Source organism: Saimiri boliviensis, chromosome 14 (assembly GCF_048565385.1).
Source record: "Saimiri boliviensis isolate mSaiBol1 chromosome 14, mSaiBol1.pri, whole genome shotgun sequence".
NCBI classification, from domain to species: domain Eukaryota; kingdom Metazoa; phylum Chordata; class Mammalia; order Primates; family Cebidae; genus Saimiri; species Saimiri boliviensis.
This window is the reverse complement of record NC_133462.1, coordinates 45,779,785-45,802,979: the sequence shown is the minus strand read 5'-3', so window position 1 is coordinate 45,802,979 and position 23,195 is coordinate 45,779,785. Positions and strand designations below refer to the sequence as shown.

The window sequence follows — 23,195 nt, the reverse complement described above, 5'->3', positions numbered from 1 at the left end:
CCCGATGCTCAGGTACGACGGGGCCAGTGAGGGCTGAGGCAGGAGTGCAACAGGCTGGGCTGCCTCTGGGGCCACTGAGGGTGATGTGTGGACGGGACAGGCCGGGTCGCAGGTGCTGTGAGAGGGAGGAAGGAGCAGGCGGGGGTTCCTGCCTGGGCCCGGGCAGTGCTGGGGGCATGGTCGCTGAATGGCCTCGGGCAGAGAGTCTTCCCCTCCCCTCCCGCCGTCCCCATTTGAGCTGCTGAGGGACGTGGGTCGGCTCGTGGGTCCCTGGAGCCGAGGTTGCCGCCACTGGCCTCCCCGGGGGCTTCCTGGCGCCAGCCCAGCCGGCTCGTGTAGCTCCCCTGGTGCGAACAGGGTGGATGCTGGGTGGCTGGGCCCGCAGGAAGCCTGGGTGGGGGCAGGATGGGGACAGGATGGGGAAAGAGAGTGGCCGTCCCCGTGGGGGCTGGGACCAAAGGCCTGGAGTTTCCGGCCCGCGGGAGGCCCGGGCTCTGCTTGGGGCAGCAGGGTCAGGGCGGAGGGAAGTGATGACCGAGATTCCAGATGCCTGCCCTGGCCAGGGAACCGGCTCAGCGGGAGGGCGCCTGCCAGGTCACACAGCACCAGGGCCTGACACCGGCCTCGCAGGCCTCGCCTGGATGCTGGGGTCTGACCCCCATGGGGGCCCCGTCCCTGCCCAGTTCTGTGTATTTGCCTTGAAGAAAGCATGTGTGGGGGGCTTTGGGGTGGACGTCTCTCTCCCTGGGTAGCGTGTTTAAAGGCATGGACAGGCTGGGTGTGACGGCTCACGCCTCTGATCCCAGCACTTTGGGAGGCTGAGGCGGGTGGATCCACTGAGGTCAGGAGTTTGAGACCAGCCTGACCAACATGGAGAAACCCCGTCTCTACCAAAAATACAAAAATTAGCCGGGCATGGTAGCGCGTGCTACTAATCCCAGGTTACTTGGAAGGCTGAAGCAGAAGAATCACTTGAACCCAGGAAGCGGAGGTTGCAGTGAGCCGAGATTGTGCCACCGCATTCAAGCCTGGGTGTCAGGGCGAGAATCTGTCTCAAAAAAAATAAAAATAAATAAAATAAAGGCATGGGCGTACCAGGTATGGGCAGTTGCTCACATCTATCATCCCAGCACTTTGGGAGCCTTAGGCAGATGGATCACCTGAGGTCAGGAGTTCTAAACCAGCCTGACCAATATGACAAAATCCTGTCTTTACTGAAAATACAAAAATTAGCCAGGCGTGGTGAAGTGCACCTGTAAGCCAGTTACTCCGGAGGCTGAGGCAGGAGAATTGCTCAAGCCCAGGAGACGGAGGTTGCCTTGAGCCAAGATTTTGCCACTTTACTCCAGCCTGGGTGACTGAGTAAGACTCCATCTTAAAAAAAAAAAAAAAAAAACCTGGGCACGGTGGCGCACGCCTGTAATCCCAGCACTTTGGGAGGCCAAGGCAGGCAGATCACGTGAGGTTGGGAGTTCAAGACCAGCCTGACCAACATGGAGAAACCCTGTCTCTACTAAAAATACAAAAATAAATTAGCCAGTATGGTGGTACATACCTGTAATCCCAGCTGTACCAGAGGCTAAGCCGGAGACTCACTTGAACCTTGGCGACGGAGGTCGCGGTGAGCCGAGATCGCACCATTGCATTCCAGCCTGGGCAACAAGAGGAAAACTCCGTCTCTTAAAAAAAAAAAGGGAAAAAAGAGGCTAAGCACGGTGGCTCACAATTCCAGCGCTTTGGGAGGCCGCCAAGGTGGGTGGATCACGTGAGGTCAGGCGCTCAAGACTAGCCCGGCCAACATGGAGAAACCTCCTCTCTACTAAAAATATAAAATTAGCTGGGCGTGGTGGCACGCGCCGGTAATCCCAACTATTTGGGAGCCTGAGGCAGGAGAATCACCTGAACCCGGGAGGCGGAGATTGCAGTGAGCCCAGATGGCACCATTGCTCTCCAGCCTGCGCAACAAGAGCGAAACTCCATCTTAGAAAGAAAAGAAAGAGGGACCGGGAGCGGTGGCTCACACCTGTAATCCCAGCACTTTGGGAGGCTGAGGCGGGTGGATCACGAGGTCAATAGATCGAGACCGTCCTGGTCAACATGGTGAAACCCCGTCTCTACTAAAAATATAAAAAATTAGCTGGGCGTGGTGGCGCGTGCCTGTAATCCCAGCTACTCAGGAGGCTGAGGCAGGAGAATTGCCTGAACCCAGGAGGCGGAGGTCGCGGTGAGCCGAGATCGCGCCATTGCACTCCAGCCTGGGTAACAAGAGCGAAACACCGTCTTAAAAAAAAAAAAAAAAAAAAAAAAAACCAAGAAAAAGGCAGGTGTGGATGGGGTAGGGGCGGTTCTGGTGGGTTTGGAACCTTGGAATGAGCTGAGTGTAACTGACTCCTGGGGCCTCAGTCTCCCCACCCGTGAACCACGGAGGCAAAACCCCCACCGTGCGCATCTTAGTTCCAGCAAACACGAAGCACCGGCTGTGTGCCTGAGCTGCCCTGGATGTGCAGACAGAGGTGGGGTGAGACGGGCCTGGCCCTGTCTGCAGAGAGGTGGGAAGGCGGACACCAGGGCAGAGGCAGTGCGAGTTACTGGCCACGGGGGCTGGGCACACTGAGCTACTTTTCACCCCAGCCCTGCTGGGTGGAGCCCTAGTGGGTACAGGCTCAGGCCCCTCCACGTAGAGCAGACACCTGGCTTGAGACCTAGTGTGCTTTTAGGGGCCTCAGCCTCACGTCTCCCCAGGCAACCCGCCCGTCAGGTACCGAAACTGAGCTGGCCTGAGTCTCCACACCCACCTTCTGCCCAATCAGCACCTCTGCTCAGACACCTCCTATAGGAAGCCCTCCAGGCTGACCCTGGACCCCTCTTCCTGGGGGTGCACAGATCTGACTGTGTCCAGCTGGCCAGCCTGGGCCCACCTCGTTAGACCTACGGACTCAGCCCCCGTCTGTCCGGTCTGGGGGCTGGGGCTGAGCTGCCTGTAACGCCGCCCGCCCTCACCAAAGCCCGGGGCTGGGATTTCACATCCCAGTGTTGTTTTCCTGGATCTGTTTGTACTGTTATCTTCTAACACTTGGAAAGTGACATGGTTTTTCCAGTTTTCCCAGAGAGAGAAAAGTTTCCTGTTAAAAGATCTGAGAGGGAAACGAGAGTTTGTTTGAGACAGACAGCGAGGCAAACAGCACAGGCCGGTGGTAAGGGGACGTGGAGAGCCAGCCCTGGTTTGAATCCTGCCTCTGCTACCTGCTGGCTGTGTGCCTGTTTCACTCCGGGCCTCACTTTCCCCCACCGTGAAAGAGCATGATGGGTTTACCTCTCGGGGCTGCCGGGGAGCATTACATTTGGGGATCTAGGCCAGGGCAGGGGCTCACACCTATAATCCCAGCACTTTGGGAGGACGAGGCACACAGATCACCTGAGGTCAGGAGTTCGAGACCAGCCTGGCCAACATGGTTAGACCTTGTAGCTACTAAAAATACAAAAAGTTAGCCAGGTGTGGTGGCGGGCGCCTGTAGTCCCAGCTACTCGGGAGGCTGAGGCAGGAGAATCGCTTGAACCCAGGAGGCAGAGGCTGCGGTGAGCTGAGATCACGCCACTGCACTCCAGCCTGATAACAGAGCAAGAATCTATTTTTTTAAAAAAAAAAAAGAAGGGCCGGGCACATTGGCTCACGCCTGTAATCCTAACACTTTGGGAGGCCGAGGCGAGTGGATCATGAGGTCAAGAGATCGAGACCATCCTGGTCAGCATGGTGAAACCCCGTCTCTACTAAAAATACAAAAAATCAGCTGGGCATGGTGGCGCGTGCCTGTAATCCCAGCTACTCAGGAGGCTGAGGCAGGAGAATTGCCTGAACCCAGGAGGTGGAGGTTGCGGTGAGCCAAGATCACGCCATTGCACTCCAGCCTGGGTAACAAGAGCGAAACTCCGTCCCCCCAAAAAATAAAGAAATCTGGGGAGCTGTCGTATGGAAGGTGCTCAGGGCCGCACCGGGGGTGCAGGAGTGCCCCGTCACGTCACCCTCATAGGCACACCCTCTCCCCAGGCTGGAGAAGGAAATCGAGGTCCTGGAGCATGGAGACTCCACCCCAGCGTCTGCCAAGGAGAACGCAGCAGCTCCGAGCCCAGCCAAGGAGGAGCGCAAGACAGAGGTGGTGATGAACTCACAGCAGGTAAGGGGTGGCTGGGGCGGGTCCCCAGGCACCCACTCCCACTGGTCCCAGAGCGAGACCCCGCCCCTTCCCTATCGGTGTAGCTGAGGGGACAGGCACAGATTAGAGCTAGGTGCTTGGGGTTCAGCCTCACCGGGCCCTCTCTTCCCAGCTGTGTGAGCTGGGACACACTCATGGCTTCGCCTCACTGGGCCTCGGTTTCCCCATCTATAAGACAGGGGAGTGATGGGAGCAGCCACCACTGCGGGCATTGGAAGGGCTGAGGGAATGGCAGGAGACCCGGGGCCGCAGGGTGTGACATTAGTGTTTTTTTTGTTGTTGTTTTTGTTTTGAGACGGAGTTTCGCTCTTGTTACCCAGGCTGGAGTGCAATGGCGTGATCTCAGCTCACCGCAACCTCCGCCTCCTGGGTTCAGGCAATTCTCCTGCCTCAGCCTCCTGAGTAGCTGGGATTACAGGCACGTGCCACCATGCCCAGCTAATTTTTTGTATTTTTAGTAGAGACGGGGTTTCACCATGTTGACCAGGATGGTCTCGATCTCTCGACCTTGTGATCCACCCGCCTCTGCCTCCCAAAGGGCTGGGATTACAGGCTTGAGCCACCGCGCCCGGCCTTTTTTTAATTTTTTGAGACGGACTTTCGCTCTTGTTACCCAGGCTGGAGTGCAATGGCGCGATCTCGGCTCACCGCAACCTCCGCCTCCTGGGTTCAGGCAATTCTCCTGCCTCAGCCTCCTGAGTAGCTGGGATTACAGGCACACACCACCATGCCCAGCTAATTTTTTGTATTTTTAGTAGAGACGGGGTTTCACCATGTTGACCAGGATGGTCTCAATCTCTTGACCTCGTGATCCACCCACCTCAGCCTCCCAAAGTGCTGGGATTACAGGCTTGAGCCACCGCGCCCGGCTAGTTTTTTGTATTTTTAGTAGAGACGGGGTTTCACCATGTTGACCGGGATGGTCGCGATCTCTTGACCTCGTGATCCACCCGCCTCGGCCTCCCAAAGTGCTGGGATTACAGGCTTGAGCCACCGCACCCGGCCCTGGCTTTTTTTTTTTTTTTTTTTTTTTTTTTTTTTTTTTTTTTTAGATGAAGTCTCACTCTGTCGCCCAAGCTGGAGTGCAATGGCATCATCTCTGCTCACGGCAACCTCCACCTGATTCAGCCTCCCGAGTAGCTGGGATGACAGGCATGTGCCACCACGCCCAGCTGATTTTTATGTTTTTAGTAGAGATGGGGTTTCTCCATGTTGATCAGGCTGGTCTCGAACTCCTGACCTGAGGTGATCCGCCCACCTTAGCCTCCCAAAGTGATGGGATGACAGGCCTGAGCCACCGCACCCGGGCTGGATTTTTTTTTTGACACACGGTCTCTTGTGTCACCCAGGCCAGAGTGCAGTGGCACAGTCACAGCTCACGTCAGCCTCGACTTCCCCACCTCCAGGGATCCTCCTGCCTCAACCTCCCGAGTAGCTGGGGCCACAGGCACACGCCAGCACGGCCTGCTAACTTGAGTATTTTTGGTAGAAACAGGGTGTCACTGTACTCCCCAGACTGGGGTTACTGTTTTTGTTGAGCATCTGCGTCTGTTTCATGTTGCCCGAGCCTCCGGAAGCCCTTCGGTTGAAACAGTATCCCCGTGTGATGGAAGTCAAAACCTGGGCCCACAGAGGTAGAGAGGCTGGCTCCAGGCCACGCAGCTGCGTGGTCCTCAGTGGACTCAGCTGCTGAGATTCTGGGGTCTGACGTCTATGCCAGACTGTGTTAAAACCAGACCCTTGTCGGGTGCGGTGGCTCATGCCCGTAATCCCAGCACTTTGGGAGGCCAAGGCGGGTGGATCACGAGGTCAAGTGATCGAGACCATCCTGGTCAACACGGAGAAACCCCGTCTCTACTAAAAATACAAAAAATTAGCTGGGCATGGTGGCGCATGCCTGTAATCCCAGCTACTCAGGAGGCTGAGGCAGGAGAATTGCCTGAACCCAGGAGGCGGAGGTTGCGGTGAGCCGAGATCGCGCCATTGCACTCCAGCCTGGGTAACAAGAGCGAAACTCCGTCTCGAATAAAAAAAAAAAAGAAAAGAAAGGAGATGACCACTGGGTTTCTGGCTGGGGCCGCAGGAGGGTGGGACCCGAAGCAGGCGTGTCTGACGTCACCCACTGTCCACGCCCGTCCCACGCTCCGGCCCCTCAGGCTCCCCCTCCTCCTGCCGGGGACGCTAACACCCCTGACCTCTCTCTGTTCTCTCTTGCAGACCCCAGCGGGCACACCCAAAGGTAGGTTCTGGAAGGAATTCATGGGGCGTTGGCGCACTCTGGTGGCCAGAGAGGGGATGGCGGGACGGGGAAGGCAGCTCGAGCTGACAGTTGCGCGGTGGCCCAGCCGTGTGATCCCAGCACCTTGGGAGGCTGAGGCGGGTGGATCACCTGAGGTCAGGAGTTCGAGACCAGCCTGACCAACATGGCAAAACCCGGGGTCTACTGAAAAAAATACGAAAAAGTAGCCGGGCCTGGTGGCCCACACCTGTAATTCCAGCATTTTGGGAGACCCCCGTCTGTGCCAAAGATTAAAATAAAAAACAAATTAACCACCAGCTGGGCCCAGTGGCTGACACCTGTTATCCCAGCACTTGGGGAGGCCGAGGCGGGTGGATCACTTGAGGTTAGGAGTTTGAGACCAGCCTGGCCGACGCAGTGAAACCTGGTCTCTACCAAAAATACAAAACAATTAGCCGGGTATGGTGTCCGGCGCCTGGAATCCCAGCCACTCAGGAGACTGGGGTGGGAGGATCCCTTGAGCCCAGGAGGTCAAGGCTGCAGTGAGCTGTGTTCACACCACTGCCCTCCAGCCTGGGCGACAGAGTGAGACCCTGTCTATAAAACGCGTGTCATGAAACGTGTCTGTTCCCACATCCGTAGTGGGACAGCTGCCGGCCGGGTTCGGCACTGCTGAAGCGCCTTTGGCCTGGTTTGTTGTGTGTTAATTATTCATAAGGAGAGTGTCTCCTCGTCTTGCTGTAGAATTAAAAATTAATAATTAAATCCATGCAGGCCTCTCAGGGATTTTTTGAAAATCACTGAGCTGAGAGATGAGGAATGAACTGTGGGGCTGGCTGTGGGATTTTCCAGGGGGCAGGGGCGCTAGGTGCCTGTGTCTAGGTGGGTTCTGGGTGGGATCTGGGTGTCTGGGTGGGGTCTGGGTGTCTGGGGGCCTAGGTCTCTGGGTCTGGGTGGGTTCTGGATGGGGTCTGTGTCTCTCGGAGGCCCAGGTGCCTGTGTCTGGGTGGGGTCTGGGCAGAGTCTGGGTATCTGGGTGGGGTCTGCTTGTCTGGGGGGCCCAGGTTTCTGTGTCTGGGTGGGGTCTGTGTCTCTTGGAGGCCCGGGTACCTGTGTCTGGGTGGGGTCTGCGTGTCTGGAGGGCCCAGGTGCCCATATCTGGGTGGGGTCTGGGCTGTATCTGGGTGTCGGGAGCCCTAGTGCATGTGGGGGTTCTGGATGCACTTGTCTGAAGGGGCGTTTGGCTGTCTGGGGATTCCGGGGGACCTCTCCTCTGACCCCCATCTCTCTCTCCACATCCGCCTCCTGTGCAGAGAAGCGTGTCTCCAACACGCCCGTGAGGACCGTCAATGGATCCCCCATGATGAAGGCAGGTGGGTTGACCCCCAGGCTCTGGGACCCAGATCTCGGTCCTGGGGCACCAGCTGGGGTGGGGGTGACACGGACCCGCTCTTTACAGCATCTGGCGGGAGCGTGGTTTCGGGGGTGACGGCTGGACTGAGGCCGAGGCTCCGAGCCTGGGGTGGGGGGGCCCTCTGCTTTGGTGCCTTGGTCCCACGCCGGCCCACGCTTCCCTGAGAAGACGGGCCCCACGCTTGGCGGCTCTAACCAACGCGCCCTCGTGGCTTTACACCCTAACCTCAAGGCTCGCTGCTGGGGCCCACGGGGGGTGGCACTCACGCCTGAACACGCTCGCCGCAAATCTCACCTGCTCCTGTCCTTGGGCAGTTGGACTGGCTGCCTGGAGACAGAGAGCGAGCGCCCCATCCCTGGAGGCAACCAAGCTGGGTCTGGGCACTGCTGCGCTTCTGAGAAGCAGGGGAAGGTCGGGGTTGACGCTGAGGGCCAGGTGGCGCTGGAGTCAGGCTCCAACCCTGCCCTGCCTCGTGGCCCCAGGGCCTTGACTGTCTCCACCTGCGGGAGGGTTGGGATCGAGGTACCTACCTCATCCTGGGGCCAAATAACGAGAAGTCATCACAGCTGGCAAACTCGCTGCTGTGTGAGAGCTGGACCGGCAGAGAAGCCAGGCAGGGTCCGGGCGAGGTGGCTCAGGCTGAAATCCCCGCCCGCTGGGAGACCGGGGTGGGTGGAACGCTCGGGGGAAGCTGTTCCAGGCAGAGCCCTGGCCTGGGGGGTCGGAGGCACAGCGGGGGTGGCCCGTGTGGCTGCCGCGGCGTGACAAGCAGGAGAGGGCAGAGGGCAGGGCCCGGCGGCTGGGCTGGCAGAGGACGTGGGCTTTTCCCCGGAGGAAGGCGGGAGCCACGGAGGGCCGTGGGCGGGGCCAGGACCACCCAGCCTCCATCCCGACTCTGTGCTCACCGGCGCCCTCTACTGACTGTGGGGAGCAGGGGACCAGGGTCGGTCGGGGAGGAGGCTGGAGAAGGAGGCTGGGGAAGGAGGCTGGCAGGGACTGCAGAGGGGTGAGCAGTGGGAGGTTCCCTGTGTTCTGAAGGGGGAGCCCCCAGGGTTTGAGGAGAAATCGGAGTGGGGATAAGAGGCTATGAGGACTAGCTGGGCACGGTGGCTCACGCCGGTAACCCCGGCGCTTTGGGAGGCCGAGGCGGGCAGCTCATCTGAGGTCAGGAGTTCGAGGCCAGCCTGGCCAACATGGTGAAACCCCGGCTCTACTAAAACCCAAAAATAAGCTGGGCGTGGTAGGGGGCACCTGTAATCCCAGCCCGCTCGGGAGACTGAGCCCAGGGAATCGCTTGAACCCGGGAGGCAGAGGTTGCGGTGAGCTGAGGTCATGCCACTGCACTCCAGCCTGGGCGACAAAGCGAAACTTCGTCCCAAAAAAAGAGAGAGAGAGAGAGAGGCAGAGAGGACTGAGCTGCCCCCAACGGTGGGAGGAGCAGGGGGCAGATCGGGAGTGGGGTCATGGACATGTGAGAGCCGGGCTCCCGTGGATAGGTAGGGGTTGAGTCCAAATGAAGGTCCAGGAGGGGATGGGCCTGCGGGAGATTAGTGCCCAGGGCCTGGGCGAGGTCCCCGCACAGAGCAGAGTCCAGCAAGGCAGCGAGGCCGGGTGGGAGGAGGTGCCAGCAAGAGGGAACGGCCCATGCCAACGCCCTGAGGCCGCGCGTCGCCAGGGCACAGTGTCAGGGGTCAGGCCAGTCTTGGCAGCCATGTCCAGCTCCCACTTCAGGATGGGGTCTCCGGGAGGTGATGGAGGGTCTCCGGTGTCTGGCGTCTTCCCGCAGGCCTGGGGTGGCAGGCAGCCACCACAGACAGTCACCGTTAGGATACAGGCTCTTGTGGTTTTGTGGGGGAGGGATTTTTGCAGAGCAGGTGGGTACTGCTGGCTGTGGGGTTAGGGCCCTGAGAAGTAGCAATACTCATTTATCTCCGGAGGGACTCCTTCGTTCTCTGAGTCCAACGGTCAGCTGGAAGGAGGCGTGGGGTCCTGGGAGCTGGGAGGGTGGGCAGAGGTCGGGCTGGGCCTTGTGGGTCTGCAGCCTGAGCTCCAGTCTCGGCCGGGGTCCCTGGCAAGGCAGGGGCTCCCTGGGACTCGCCTGCTCCTCTGAGGAACCAGGAATGACAGGGGAGCTCACGTCTGTAATCCTAGCGCTTTGGGAGGCCAACGCGGGAGGATCGCTTGAGCCCAGGAGTTTGAGACCAGCCTGGGCAACATAGGGAGTCCCTGTTTCCAAAAAAGAGAAATAAATTAGCCGGGTGTGGTGGCTCACACCAGTGGTTTCAGCTACTTGGGAGGACAGCTTCAGCCAGGGAGGTCAGGACTGCAGTGAGCTGTGATGGTGACACCACATTCCAGCCTGAGTGACAGAGGGACACTGTCTGTATTTAAGTAAATAGGCCGGGCACAGTGGCTCAGGCCTGTGATCCCAGCACTTTGGGAGGCTGAGGCAGGCGTATCGCCTGAGGTCAGGAGTTCAAGACCAGCCTGACCAACGCGGCGAAACCCCGTCTCTTCTAAAAATACAAAAATTAGCCGGGCGTGGTGGCAAATGCCTGTAGTCCCAGCTACACAGGAGGCTGAGGCTGGAGAGTCCCTTGAATCCGGGAGGTGAGCCAAGATCCCAAGGTGTGGGTCACTGTAACTCCAGCTTGGACGACAGAGCTAGACTCCATCTGAAAAAAAAAAAAAAAAATTGAAAGAGATCTGGGAACAACAACAACGAAAAAAATAGGCCGGGCGTGGTGGCTCAATCCAAGCACTTTGGGGGTCAAGGCGGGCAGATCACCTGAGGTCAGGAGTTCAAGACCAGCCTGACCAACACAGTGAAACCCCGTCTTTAAAAAAACAAAAAAAGAGGCCAGGCGCGGTGGCTCAAGCTTGTAATCCCAGCACTTTGGGAGGCCGAGGCAGGTGGATCACGAGGTCGAGAGATCGAGACCATTCTGGTCAACATGGTGAAACCCCGTCTCTACTAAAAATACAAAAAATTAGCTGGGCGTGGTGGCTCGTGCCTGTAATCCCAGCTACTCAGGAGGCTGAGGCAGGAGAATTGCCTGAACCCAGGAGGCGGAGGCTGCGGTGAGCCGAGATCGCGCCATTGCACTCCAGCCTGGGTAACAAGAGCGAAACTCCGTCTCAAAAAAAAAAAAAAGAAAAGAAAAGAAAAAAGGAAAAAAGAGATCTGGGAACAATTAAGGCTTTCCAGATGGGCTGGGCTGGAACCCGAGCTTGACAGACAGGAGTTTGGTGGCCGTGCAGGGGACAGGGATGAGGAGCACCTGGGCGGGACAGCAGGATGGGCCTGGGCCACCAAGCAGAGGTGTTCAGACCAGTCGCCCCAGGCACTAGGGAGCTATGGCAGGGTCTAGAGTTGGGGAGGTCCGTGTCCAGACACTGCCCCGGCATCCCCGGCTCCACCTGCCCCACTGCTGCTTGGCTCTGCACTGCTGGCTCCGCCATCCCTGGCTTGGCTGCCGCCCAGCGGGGGACAGGGGGCGGGCGGGCCGTGGCGTAACCGCGTGACTCTCGTGCCAGCCATGTACTCGGTTGAGATCACTGTGGAGAAGGACAAGGTGACTGGGGAGACCCGGGTGCTGTCCAGCACCACGCTGCTCCCACGGCAGCCGCTCCCTCAGGGCATCAAGGTCTACGAAGACGAGACCAAAGGTACGAACCGGCCCCCGGCCCCTGCCCTTCCTCGGCCTGGGCCCGAGCCCTGACACACGTCAGGACCCCGATTCGATGGGAAGTGGGCAGCCGTTCAGGCCAGGCCCTCACCCACTGCCGCCCACCGCGGGGCTCCGAGGTAGTTCATTTACTCCAGAAAGCTGCCGGGAAGCTGGACTGGGTGCCAGGTCCCCAGCCGGGCTCTGGAGGGAGATCTGGAGGTGACTCAGCTTCTGTCCTCGCCAGGTGGCAGACCTGACCCTTCCATCCGGAGCTATGCAGTGATTCATTTAAATAATACTTAGTCCCAGCACTTTGGGAGGCTGAGGCAGGAAGATTGCTTGAGCCCAGGTTTGAGACCAGCCTGGGCAGCATAGCAAGGCCCTGTCTCTACCCAAAAAAAAATTAGCCTGCTGTGGTGGGGCGTGCCTGTGGACCCAGCTACGTGGGAGGCTGAGATGGGAGGATCACTTGGGCCCTGGAGGTGGAGGCTGCAGCGAGCCGTGATCACCCCACTGCGCACCAGCCAGGGCAACAGAGTGAGACCCTGTCTCTTCACAATATACAAAACTTTAAAAAAAGGATTGATAGTGTGATAGAAGTTAACAGAAGATGCACATACAGGGGACCGTGAGAGGGTTTTACGGGGCGGGGATGCGGCCAGGGGAGGCTTCCCGGAGGAGGCGAGCAGGGCTCATTGGAGGCAGCAGTGCATGGGAGCCGCAGCCCCTGCAAAGGCCCTGAGGTAGGATGGAATTTGCTGGGCTGCAGGGGTGAGGGGAGCTGGGATGGAGGGGCAAGGGGAGCCAGGCTGCAGTACTGAGGGGAGCTGGGCTGCAGGGGTGAGGGGAGCTGGGCTGGAGGTGTCCGGGGAGATGGGCTGGAGGGGTGAGGGGAGCCGGGCTGCAGGGGCGAGGGGAGCTTGGCTCACACAGGGAGAGGAAGGGTGCTTTCTCCAGAGCCAGGGGCCAGACGGGGCTGTGTCCCGAGGGCTTTGGGTGCTTTGGGTTGTGGGGGTGCTGAGGTCTGATGTGGTTTTAAGGACTCCTGGTGGTCTGGAGGCAAACAGGCTGTGGGAGGGAGGAGGGTGGCCGAGCACAAAAGCCCCAAAGTCAGTGCCCCCCCCAGTCTCTATCTCCCTCTCTCCCTCCCTCTCCCCCTTTCCCTCCCTCCCTCCCTCCCTCCCTCCCTCCCTCCCTCCCTCCTTCTCTCTCTCTCTCTCTCTCTCTCTTTCTTTGTATTTATTTATTTTTTAGAGAAACAGTTTCCCTCTGTCCGCCAGGCTGCAGAGCGGTGACCCCATCACGGCTCCCTGCAGCCTCCAGCGCCCGGGCTCAGGTGATCCTCCCGCCCGGGGGGCCCCCCACGTGCTGATAGGTGTGAGTCGCTGTGCTCCGGCCCCTTTTCCTTGGTGAGGTGTAATTCGCTGACCATAAAATTCGCCTTCTTGGGAGGCTCACTTGGGTCTGCGCACCACTGCCCTCCGGCCTGGGCAACAGGCCAAGACCCTGTCTCAAAAAAAAAAACAGAAAAAGGATGGCAGTCCCCTCCCCATCCGCCGTCACTCCCCGAGGCCTCCCCGGCCCCAGTGCCCACGCCTCCCCTCTGTCTTTCTGGCTTGGCGTGTCCCGGACATTTCATAGAAACGGGATCAAGGAAGGGCGTGGGGGCTCACGCCTGTAATCCCAGCACCCTGGGAGGCCAAGGCAGGTGGATCACCTGAGGTCAGGAGTTCGAGACCAGCCTGGCCAACATCATCCGTCTCTATTAAAAATACAAAAATGGCCGGGCGCGGTGGCTCAAGCCTGTAATCCCAGCACTTGGGGAGGCCGAGGCGGGTGGATCACGAGGTCGAGAGATCGAGACCATCCTGGTCAACATGGTGAAACCCTGTCTCTACTAAAAATACAAAAAATTAGCTGGGCATGGTGGCACGTGCCTGTAATCCCAGCCACTCAGGAGGCTGAGGCAGGAGAATTGCCTGAACCCAGGAGGCGGAGGTTGCGGTGAGCCGAGATCGTGCCATTGCACTCCAGCCTGGGTAACAAGAGCGAAACTCCATCTCAAAAAAAAAATACAAAAATGAGCCAGTCATGGTGGCAAATGCCTGTCGTCCCAGCTACTCGCGAGGCTGAGGGAGGAGAATCACTTGAACCCCGCAGGGGGCAGAGGTTGCAGTGAGCCGAGATCACGCCACGGCACTCCAGCCTGGGTGACAAGAGTGAAACTCCACCTCAGGCCGGGCGCGGGGGCTCACACCTGTAATCCCAGCTCTTTGGGAGGCCGAGGCAGGCGGATCACAAGGTCAGGAGTTCGAGATCAGCCTGACCAACACAGTGAAATCAGTCTCTATTTAAAAAAAAAAAAAAAAATTAAAAAGAAAAGAAACTCCACCTCAAAAAAAAAAAAAAAAAATCACACACCGCATGTGGCCTTGTGTCCGGCCTCTCTCACTGGATGTGACGTCGTCAAGGTACATCTGCAATGTGGCCTGGGTCGGAGCCTTGCTCTTTTTCATGGCTGAATACTATTCCACGGGCTGGGTGGACCACGTTGAGCTTACCCCTCCTTCCATCTGTAGACATTCGGGGTTCTGTGCCTACAGTGCTGGGGAGATTTGTGTGCAAATATTTGTTCACGCCCCTGCTTTTGAGGCCTCTGGGTGTGCACCTCCGAGCGAACTGCTGGGTCCTGCGGTGACTGGAGCTCAGGGAGGGCCTGCCATTTTCCACGGCAGCTGTGCCGTGCCCTTCCCACGGCTCTTGGACAAGGACCGGATTCGCCCACGTCCTCACGGCGCCTGCGGCCCCTTCCCTTTGCTCTGCTGCTGCTGTGAACTGGGGCCTCCCTGTGGTGTTGAGTCCCAAAGCCTTCCGTTCTCAGCTTGGGCCTCTGCAGTGCCCCAGATGCTATCAGAGGGGTCCCCACAGCCCAGCTCCCTTGGTGGGGGGGATTTGGGGTGCGGTGCTGGTGGCATCTCAGCTCCAGCTCTCCCCAGCCATGTGGGCCTGGGAGTCCCCGTGCCTCGTCTTCCCTTCCCCCACACCCCACTCCACCCTCTGCAGCCTCACCTGGCCCCAGGGGATTCCAGACTTGCCGGGCTGGACACTGGTTGCTTAGCAACGGGAAGGTAATCCGTTTCCATGGCAGCCCAGGGCTCCCATTCCTGTCTCGGGGCAGTGGTCAGTGAGACACTGAATTCAATTCTGCAGGATCCAGACACACCCCACCCTCCGGGCCTCCAGCCCAAAGTCACCGAGAGGCCTTGAAGCATGGACTCCCCTCCCTGGGGGTTTAGAAACTGAAAGTAGAGAGCACTTTCCTTCTGGCCTTAGAGCCAGGAACAGGAGCCCTGACCCTTGGCCCAGAGGAGGCGAGTCCCTGGGCCCCCACTGTGTCCTTACCAACTCTCAGCGTGGCACAGGCAGCTGTATTTCTAGAAGGAATTTGCAGGGCTGTGATCTAGGGCTGGCTTCAGACCACAGCTGGGAGTCCTGGGGTGCCGAGATCCGGTCCTCTTGGAGAGTCTGGCGCAGCTCAGAAAATGACAAGTCAGAAAGACACAGATAAGGAACTTTGGAAAGTCTTGGGAAACACAGCAAAACTGATTATATGTTTAAAACGCGTCCCCAAGGCCGGGCGCGGTGGCTCAAGCCTGTAATCCCAGCACTTTGGGAGGCCGAGGTGGATGGATCACGAGGTCAAGAGATTGAGACCATCCCGGTCAACATGGTGAAACCCCGTCTCTACTAAAAATACAAAACATTAGCTGGGTGTGGTGGCGTGTGCCTGTAATCCCAGCTACTCTGGAGGCTGAGACAGGAGAATTGCCTGAACCCAGGAGGCGGAGGTTGCGGCAAGCCAGGATCCTGCCATTGCACTCCAGCCTGGTTAACAAGAGCAAAACTCCGTCTCAAACAAAACAAAACAAAACAAAACAAAACAAAAATGCGTCCCAGTGGAGAAGTCAAACACAGAACATTGGCAGAAAGTGAGCACTACGACCCAGGCTGCCAAGGAGGTTTTGGGACTGTTAAAAGCTTATGTCTTCTGCTCTGTGTTCCTCTAGGAATTTTAAAAACACCTTTCTGAGCCAGGAACAGTGGCTCACACCTGTAATCCCAGTACTCTGGGAGGCTGAGGCAGGTGGATCATGAGGTCAGGAGATCGAGACGGTTCTGGCTAACATGGTGAAACCCAGTCTCTACTAAAAATACAAAAAATTAGCCAGGCATGGTGGTACACACCTGTAGTCCCAGCTACTGGAGAGACTGAGGCAGGAGAATCACTTGAACCTGGGAGGCAGAGGTTGCAGTGAGCCGAGATAGTGCCACTGCACTCCAGCCTAGTGGCAGAGAAAGACTTCTTCTCACGCTGGGCGCGGTGGCTCAAGCCTGTAATCCCAGCACTTTGGGAGGCCAAGGTGGGTGGATCACGAGGTCAAGAGATCGAGACCATCCTGGTCAACATGGTGAAACCCCATCTCTACTAAAAATACAAAAAATTAGCTGGGCATGGTGGCACGTGCCTGTAATCCCAGCTACTCAGGAGGCTAAGGCAGGAGAATTGCCTGAACCCAGGAGGCGGAGGTTGTGGTGAGCCGAGATCGCGCCATTGCACTCCAGCCAGGGTAACAAGAGCGAAACTGTCTCAGAAAAAAAAAAAAAAAGAAAGAAAGACTTCTTCTCAAAAACAAAAAAACAAAAAAGAAAAATATACTTGAAAGCGAATAACATAATCTAGTCTGTGGGATGCAGCCAAAGCAGAACTCAGAGGAAAATGCATAGTCTTTAGGGCACTTCCTAGAAAACAAAAAAAGAATGAAACTTAAAGTTAAAATGAATGAAAATGTTAATTTAAGATCAATCAGGCTGGGCTCGGTGGCTCAAGCCTGTAATCCCAGCACTTTGGGAGGCCAAGGCGGGTGGATCACAAGGTCAAGAGATCGAGACCATCCTGGTCAGCATGGTGAAACCCCGTCTCTACTTAAAAAAAAAAAAAGCCGGGCGCGGTGGCTCAAGCCTGTAATCCCAGCTACTCAGGAGGCTGAGGCAGGAGAATTGCCTGAACCCAGGAGGCGGAGGTTGTGGTGAGCCGAGATTGCGCCATTGCACTCCAGCCTGGGTAACAAGAGCGAAACTCCATCTCAAAAAAAAAAAAAAAAAAAAAAATTAGCTGGGCATGGTGGCGCGGGCCTGTAATCCCAGCTACTCAGGAGGCTGAGGCAGGAGAATTGCCTGAACCAGGAGGCAGAGGTTGCGGTGAGCTGAGATCACGCCATTGCACTCCAGCCTGGGTGACAAGAGCGAAACTCCGTCTCAAAAAAAAAAAAGAAAAAAAAAAAAGATCAATCGAATACACTCGAAAATGGAAACTATCAGAATCCCTGTAACATCTGACCTCCAGTTCCCCAGGGTGGGTGGTCCTATCTTGTATAAGAGAAACAAACCTAGACTCGGGGACACAGCGGGGATTTAGCCCTGCCCAGATATATGACCCTGGACCAGTTGCTTCCTTCTTTGAACTTTCGTTTTTGCTGTCTTTACATGGGAAAGAAAACCGACTTTTCAGGGTGACCGCTTGGGAGCCAGTTGGCTAAAATATATGGAATTACAGGCCGGGTGCAGTGGCTCCTGCCGGTAATCCCAGCATTTTGGGAGGCTGAGGTGGGCAGATCACGTGAGGTCAGGAGTTCACGATCAGCCTGACCAACATGGCAAAAATCTGTCTCTATTAAAAATAGGAGATATTAGTTGGACGTGGTGGTGCACACCTGTAATCCCAGCTATTTAAGAGGCTGAGGCAGGAGATTCACTTCAACCCGGGAGGCGGAGGTTGCAGTGAGCCAAGATGGAGCCATTGCACTCCGGCCTGGGTGACAGTGAGACTCCCTCACCAAAAAAAAAAAAAAAAAAAGGAATTAGAGTTAACACTTGAAGAGCACAGGTATTAGGGGCACCGACCCTGCACTGTTGAAAAACCACAGATAGGCCGGGCGCGATGGCTCAAGCCTGTAATCCAAGCACTTTAGGAGGCCGAGGCGGGTGGATCACGAGGTCAAGAGATCGAGACCATCCTGGTCAACATGGTGAAACTCCGTCTCTACTAAAAAAATACAAAAAAAATAGCTGGCCTTGGTGGCGTGTGCCTGTAATCCCAGCTACTCAGAAGGCTGAGGCAGGAGAATTGCCTGAACCCAGGAGGCGGAGGTTGCGGTGAGCCGAGATCGCGCCATTGCACTCCAGCCTGGGTAACAAGAGCGAAACTCTGTCTCAAAAAAAAAAACAAACAAACAAATGAAAAACCACGGATAACTTTTCACTTTCCCAAAACTTTTTTTTTTTTTTGAGATGGAGTTTTGCTCTGTTGCCCAGGCCGGAGTGCAATGGCGCAATCTCAGTTCAGCGCAAGCTCCGCCTCCTGGGTTCAAGTGATTCTCCCGCCTCAGTCTCCTGAGTAGCTGGGATTACAGGTGTGTGCCTTCCCCGCCAGGTGATTTGTGTTTTTTTTAGAAGAGACGGAGATTCACCGTGTGGTCCAGGCTGGTCTTGAGCTCGTGGCCTCAAGTGATCAGCCCACCTCGGCCTCCCAAAGTGCTGGGATCACAGGCGGGAGCCACCGTGCCCGGCCACCCTTTCCAAACTGAACCACTCTCCTATTGACCGGAAGCCTTCTCGATGACACAGGGAGTCGATTAACACATCTGTTGTATGAGAATCATATAATATATTCTTACAATATAGCAAGTCAGAGAAAACAAAATTTCATTAAGAAAATCAAGGCCAAGTGTGGTGGCTCCTGCCTGTCAGTGCCTTGGGAGGCCAGCGTGGAGGAGCTTGAACCTAAGTGTTCAAGGCCAGCCTGGGAGACTCCAGAAAAAAGAAAAATGGCCAGGTGTGGTAGCCATGGTCTACGTACCGTACGTGTGGTCCCAGCCGCTCTGGCGGATGAGTTGGGAGGATCGCTTGAACCTGGGAGGTCGAGGCTGCAGTGAGCTGTGATCCCGTCACTGTACTCCAGCCCAGGCAGCAAAGTGTGACACTGTGTCAAAAATAAAGAGGAAAGATTCTGAATGCGGTGGCTCACGCCTGTAATCCCAGCACTTTGGGAGGCCGAGGTGGGAAGATGACCTGAGGTCAGGAGTTCAAGATGAGCAAGGCCAACGTGGTGAAACCCCCCTCTACTGAAACCATAAATATCAACCCCGTCTCTACTGAAAATACAAAAATTGGGCACCCGTGGCCAGGCGCGGTGGCTCACGCCTGTAATCCCAGCACTTTGGAAGGCTGAGGTGGGGGGATGATAATGACCTGAGGTCAGGAGTTCGAGACCGGCCAGGCCAACATGGTGAAACACTGACTCTACTAAAAATATAAAAAACAAGACCGGGCGCGGTGGCTCACGCCTGTAATCCCAGCACTTCGGGAGGCCGAGGCGGGTGGATCACGAGGTCAAGAGATCGAGACCATCCTGGTCAACATGGTGAAACCCCGTCTCTACTAAAAATACAGAAAATTAGCTGGGCATGGTGGCGCGTGCCTGTAATCCCAGCTACTCAGGAGGCTGAGGCAGGAGAATTGCCTGAACCCAGGAGGCGGAGGTTGCGGTGAGCCAAGATCGCGCCATTGCACTCCAGCCTGGGTAACAAGAGCGAAACTCTGTCTCAAAGAAAAAAACAGGCACCTGTGATCCCAGCTACCTGGGAGGCTGAGGCAGGAGAATTGCTTGAACCTGGGAGGCGGAAACTGCAGTGAGCTGATATCTCACTGCTGTACCCACTGCAGCCTTGGTTACAAGAAAAAAGAAAAAGAAAAAAGACAGGAAAAGGAAGAGAAAATATATTTACTATTCATTAAGAGGAAGTGGCTCATCCTAAAGGTCTTTGTCCTGTCTTGTTCATGCTGAGTAGGTGGAGGAGGAGGAGGAGGGTTGGTTTTGCTGTCTCTGGGAGGGCAGAGGTAAAAGAAAATCCACATATAAGTGACCCGAATGTTCAATCTCACGTGGTCCAAGGGTCAACTGTACTTCAAAATGGGAGAGCATAAAATTCCAATTTGTGACCGGGCGTGGTGACTCACACCTGTAATCTCGGCACTTTTGGAGGTCGAGGTGAGCAGATCACTTGAGGTCAGGAGTTTAAGACCAGCCTGGCCAACACAGTGAAACCCCATTCCTACCAAAAAATACAGAAAATTACCAGGCACGTTGGTGCCGTCCTGTAATCCCAGCTACTCAGGAGACGGAGGACGAGAATGGCTCAAACTAGGGAGGCAGAGGTTGCAGCGAGCCGAGATCGCGCCATTGCACTCCAGCCTGGGCAATTCTGTCTCAGAAAAAAAGAAAAAAAAAAAAAAAAAAATCCCGACCGGGCGCGGTGGCTCACGCCTGTAATCCCAGCACTTTGGGAGGCTGAGGCAGGTGGATCACGAGGTCAAGAGATCGAGACCATCCTGGTCAACATGGTGAAACCCCGTCTCTACTAAAAATACAAAAAAATTAGCTGGGCATGGTGGCGCGTGCCTGTAATCCCAGCTACTCAGGAGGCTGAGGCAGGAGAATTGCCTGAACCCAGGAGGCAGAGGTTGCGGAGAGCCAAGATCGCACCATTGCACTCCAGCCTGGGTAACAAGAACGAAACTGTCTCAAAATAAATAAATAAATAAAGATGGGGTTTCACCATGATGGCCAGGCTGGTCTTGAACTCCTGACCTCAGGTGATCCACCCACCTCAGCCTCCCAAAGTGCTGGGATTACAGGCCTGAGCCACTGTGCGCAGCTGAAACCCTGTCTTTATAAAAAAGAAAAAGAAGCCGGGCGCGGTGGCTCAAGCCTGTAATCCCAGCACTTTGGGAGGCCGAGGCGGGTGGATCACGAGGTCGAGAGTTCGAGACCATCCTGGTCGACATGGTGAAACCCCGTCTCTACTAAAAATACAAAAAATCAGCTGGGCATGGTGGCGTGTGCCTGTAATCCCAGCTACTCAGGAGGCTGAGGCAGGAGAATTGCCTGAACCCAGGAGGCGGAGGTTGTGGTGAGCCGAGATCGCGCCATTGCACTCCAGCCTGGGTAACAAGAGCGAAACTCCGTCTCAAAAAAAAAAAAAAGAAAAAAAAAAAAGAAAAAGAAATCTAGGCCGGGCGCGGTGGCTCAAGCCTGTAATCCCAGCACTTTGGGAGGCTGAGGCGGGTGGATCACAAGGTCGAGAGATGGAGACCATTGTAGTCAACATGGTGAAACCCCGTCTCTACTAAAAATACAAAAAACTAGCTGGGCGTGGTGGCGCGTGCCTGTAATCCCAGCTACTCAGGAGGCTGAGGCAGGAGAATTGCCTGAGCCCAGGAGGCGGAGGTTGCGGTGAGCCGAGATCGCGCCATTGCACTCCAGCCTGGGCAACAAGAGCGAAACTCCGTCTCAAAAAAAAAAAAAAAGAAATCTAGTTCATCATTTCCTCTTTGACCTCAAGGAGGTGACGAGCTTTCCCCAGGATTCCCTCCCGCCTGCAGCCAGGTCACTCTCTCTGTCCCTCCCGCCTGCAGCCATGTCACTCCCTCTGTCCCTCCTGCCTCCAGCCAGGTCACTCTCTCTGTCTCTCCTCGTACAGTGGTCCATGCTGTGGACGGCACCGCCGAGAATGGAATCCACCCGCTGAGCTCCTCTGAGGTGGACGAACTCATCCACAAAGCGGACGAGGTCACGCTGAGCGAGGCGGGGTCCATGGCAGGGGCCGCAGAGACCCGGGGGGCCGTGGAGGAGGTGGTCCGGACCACACCCTCCCGCCGTGAGATCACCGGCGTGCAGGCACAGCCAGGGGAGGCCACGTCGGGCCCGCCGGGGATCCAGCCGGGCCAGGAGCCCCCGGTCACCATGATCTTCATGGGTTACCAGAACGTGGAGGACGAGGCAGAGACCAAGAAGGTGCTGGGCCTTCAAGACACCATCACGGCGGAGCTGGTGGTCATCGAAGACGCCGCGGAGCCCAAGGAGCCCGCCCCGCCCAACGGCAGTGCCGCCGAGCCTCCCACAGAGGCTGGCACCAGGGAGGAGAACCAGGCGGGGCCCAAGGCCACCACCAGCGACCCCCAGGACCTCGACATGAAGAAACAGCGCTGTAAATGCTGCTCCATCATGTGAGCCGGCCCGGCCCCTGAGACCCCGGCCCCCACCCCCACCACAGACACCCACCAGCCCGGCCCCTCCCGGCGCCTGCCCACCCTCCACCCACAGTCCAGGACCTGGAGAGTTGTTCCATGTTCCTTCCGAGTTTTCTTTCACTGGAAAGAGGGACAGGGGCCCCCACCTGTCACCACGCCCCAACACTCCCCCCGAACCAGAGCCGTGCACCTGCGTCTGGTAGGAGAGGACAGGGCAGACCCGCTTTTCCCGAAAAGAGGCCCCCCCACGTCACGGCAGCTTCGCAGACGCGGCTCGCGCCCACCGAGGTCCTGGCTGGTGGAACCCGTGGCCTCCACGTGGCCTAGGCCAGCCTGCCACTCTCTGGGCCTCCCTCCTGTGCCTTTCTCTGAGGGGACAACCCGCCAGAGAGGGCCCCGGGAGCTGGGGGGCACTGGGGCCTGCTCAGGCCCCAGAAGGGGCTCCATGGGGTTTCCCAGCAAAGGCGCTGGCCCCCCAATCTCAGGCAGTTGGGGTGAGGCCGTGCCTCTTTTGGGGCTCAAGGTCTTGGGTGGAGGAAGAGCCCCTCTGGCACCCCCAGCCTGTTGTGCCCCCCCATGCCCTCTATGGGCCCAACCAGTGGACAGTGGAGTCTGGGGGAGGGGTAACCCTGGGGTCATCCCCCCACTCGGGAGGGGCCTGTAACCCCCGGGCTGTCTTCTAGATGGGGTGAACCAGGGGTCATCGATGTGCCCCCTGCACAGGGCAGGGACCGAGTGAGCCACTCCTTGCCCTGAGCTCCCACCCCCACTGGGCCCTCCTTCCTCCTGGTGCTAATTTGGGGACCCTAGGGGCCGCCCCCGGCCTCTACTCCAACCTGCTTGGACCAGGGTCCTGGGTCTTCCCAACCAAATCCCAGAGATCAGGCCCCATCTGCCAGCTCTACTGGGCTTGGAGCATGTCCGGGCAGTGGAGGGAGGGACATGGCCTGGGACAGGAAGTCTCCTCTTGGGTTGGAGCAGGAGACCCTCATTTGCCACCCAGACCAATGTGAGCCTGCCCCCAGTCCCCTCTCACTGGAATTGGCAAGGGGCTTCCCTCCTGGGGGCAGCCACACTCGTCCCCAGAGGCTCATTCGTGCACATTCTCACAGACACCTTCTCACGCGTTGGCTTCGGACAACCAGGCTCCAGCCTGGTGCCCGCGCTCAGGCCACCTCTTGGTCCAGTCACCACCTGCAGCCTCAGCAGGGCAGGTACGGGGCCACCTCGGAGGCGAGCCTGGGTCCCTGCCTCCGCTCTGCCCCTGGGTGGCCGGGAGGAGAGGCCCTCTCAGGGGTGACCTGGGCGTCAGCCGCGGAACCCCCTCCTCCTCCCTCGAGTCCGCCCGAGTCCCTCGAGCCGCGAGCCTTCGCTGAAGTGCCCTTGCTGCCCCTCCGCTTTTGGTGTGTGACGAGGCCCCCGATGTTCTTGATTTTCCCAGAGAAGCGAATAAACAGCGTGAACAGCCCCAGTTCCCGGAGTTCTTGGCTTTCAACCTGGCGAGGAAGGCG

General features: G+C 57.3%; 1 protein-coding gene across 5 annotated transcripts in view; it reads left to right on the top strand.

The window, feature by feature from the left end:
- Positions 1–23,155, top strand: part of PALM (paralemmin) — a 41,612-nt gene extending 18,457 nt beyond the window's left edge. For 3 of the 5 annotated variants that reach the window (XM_074384897.1, XM_039466072.2, XM_039466073.2), the window contains exons 5-9: positions 4,046–4,172; positions 6,429–6,450; positions 7,764–7,823; positions 11,402–11,533; positions 21,135–23,155. In XM_074384897.1, the coding sequence (XP_074240998.1) occupies positions 4,046–4,172; positions 6,429–6,450; positions 7,764–7,823; positions 11,402–11,533; positions 21,135–21,664 (871 nt within the window). In that variant the 3' untranslated portion in view covers positions 21,665–23,155. The remainder of the gene's footprint in view (positions 1–4,045; positions 4,173–6,428; positions 6,451–7,763; positions 7,824–11,401; positions 11,534–21,134) is intronic. The other 2 variants (XM_039466074.2, XM_039466075.2) reach the window with 2 other exon arrangements.
- The last annotated feature ends 40 nt before the right edge of the window (positions 23,156–23,195 follow it).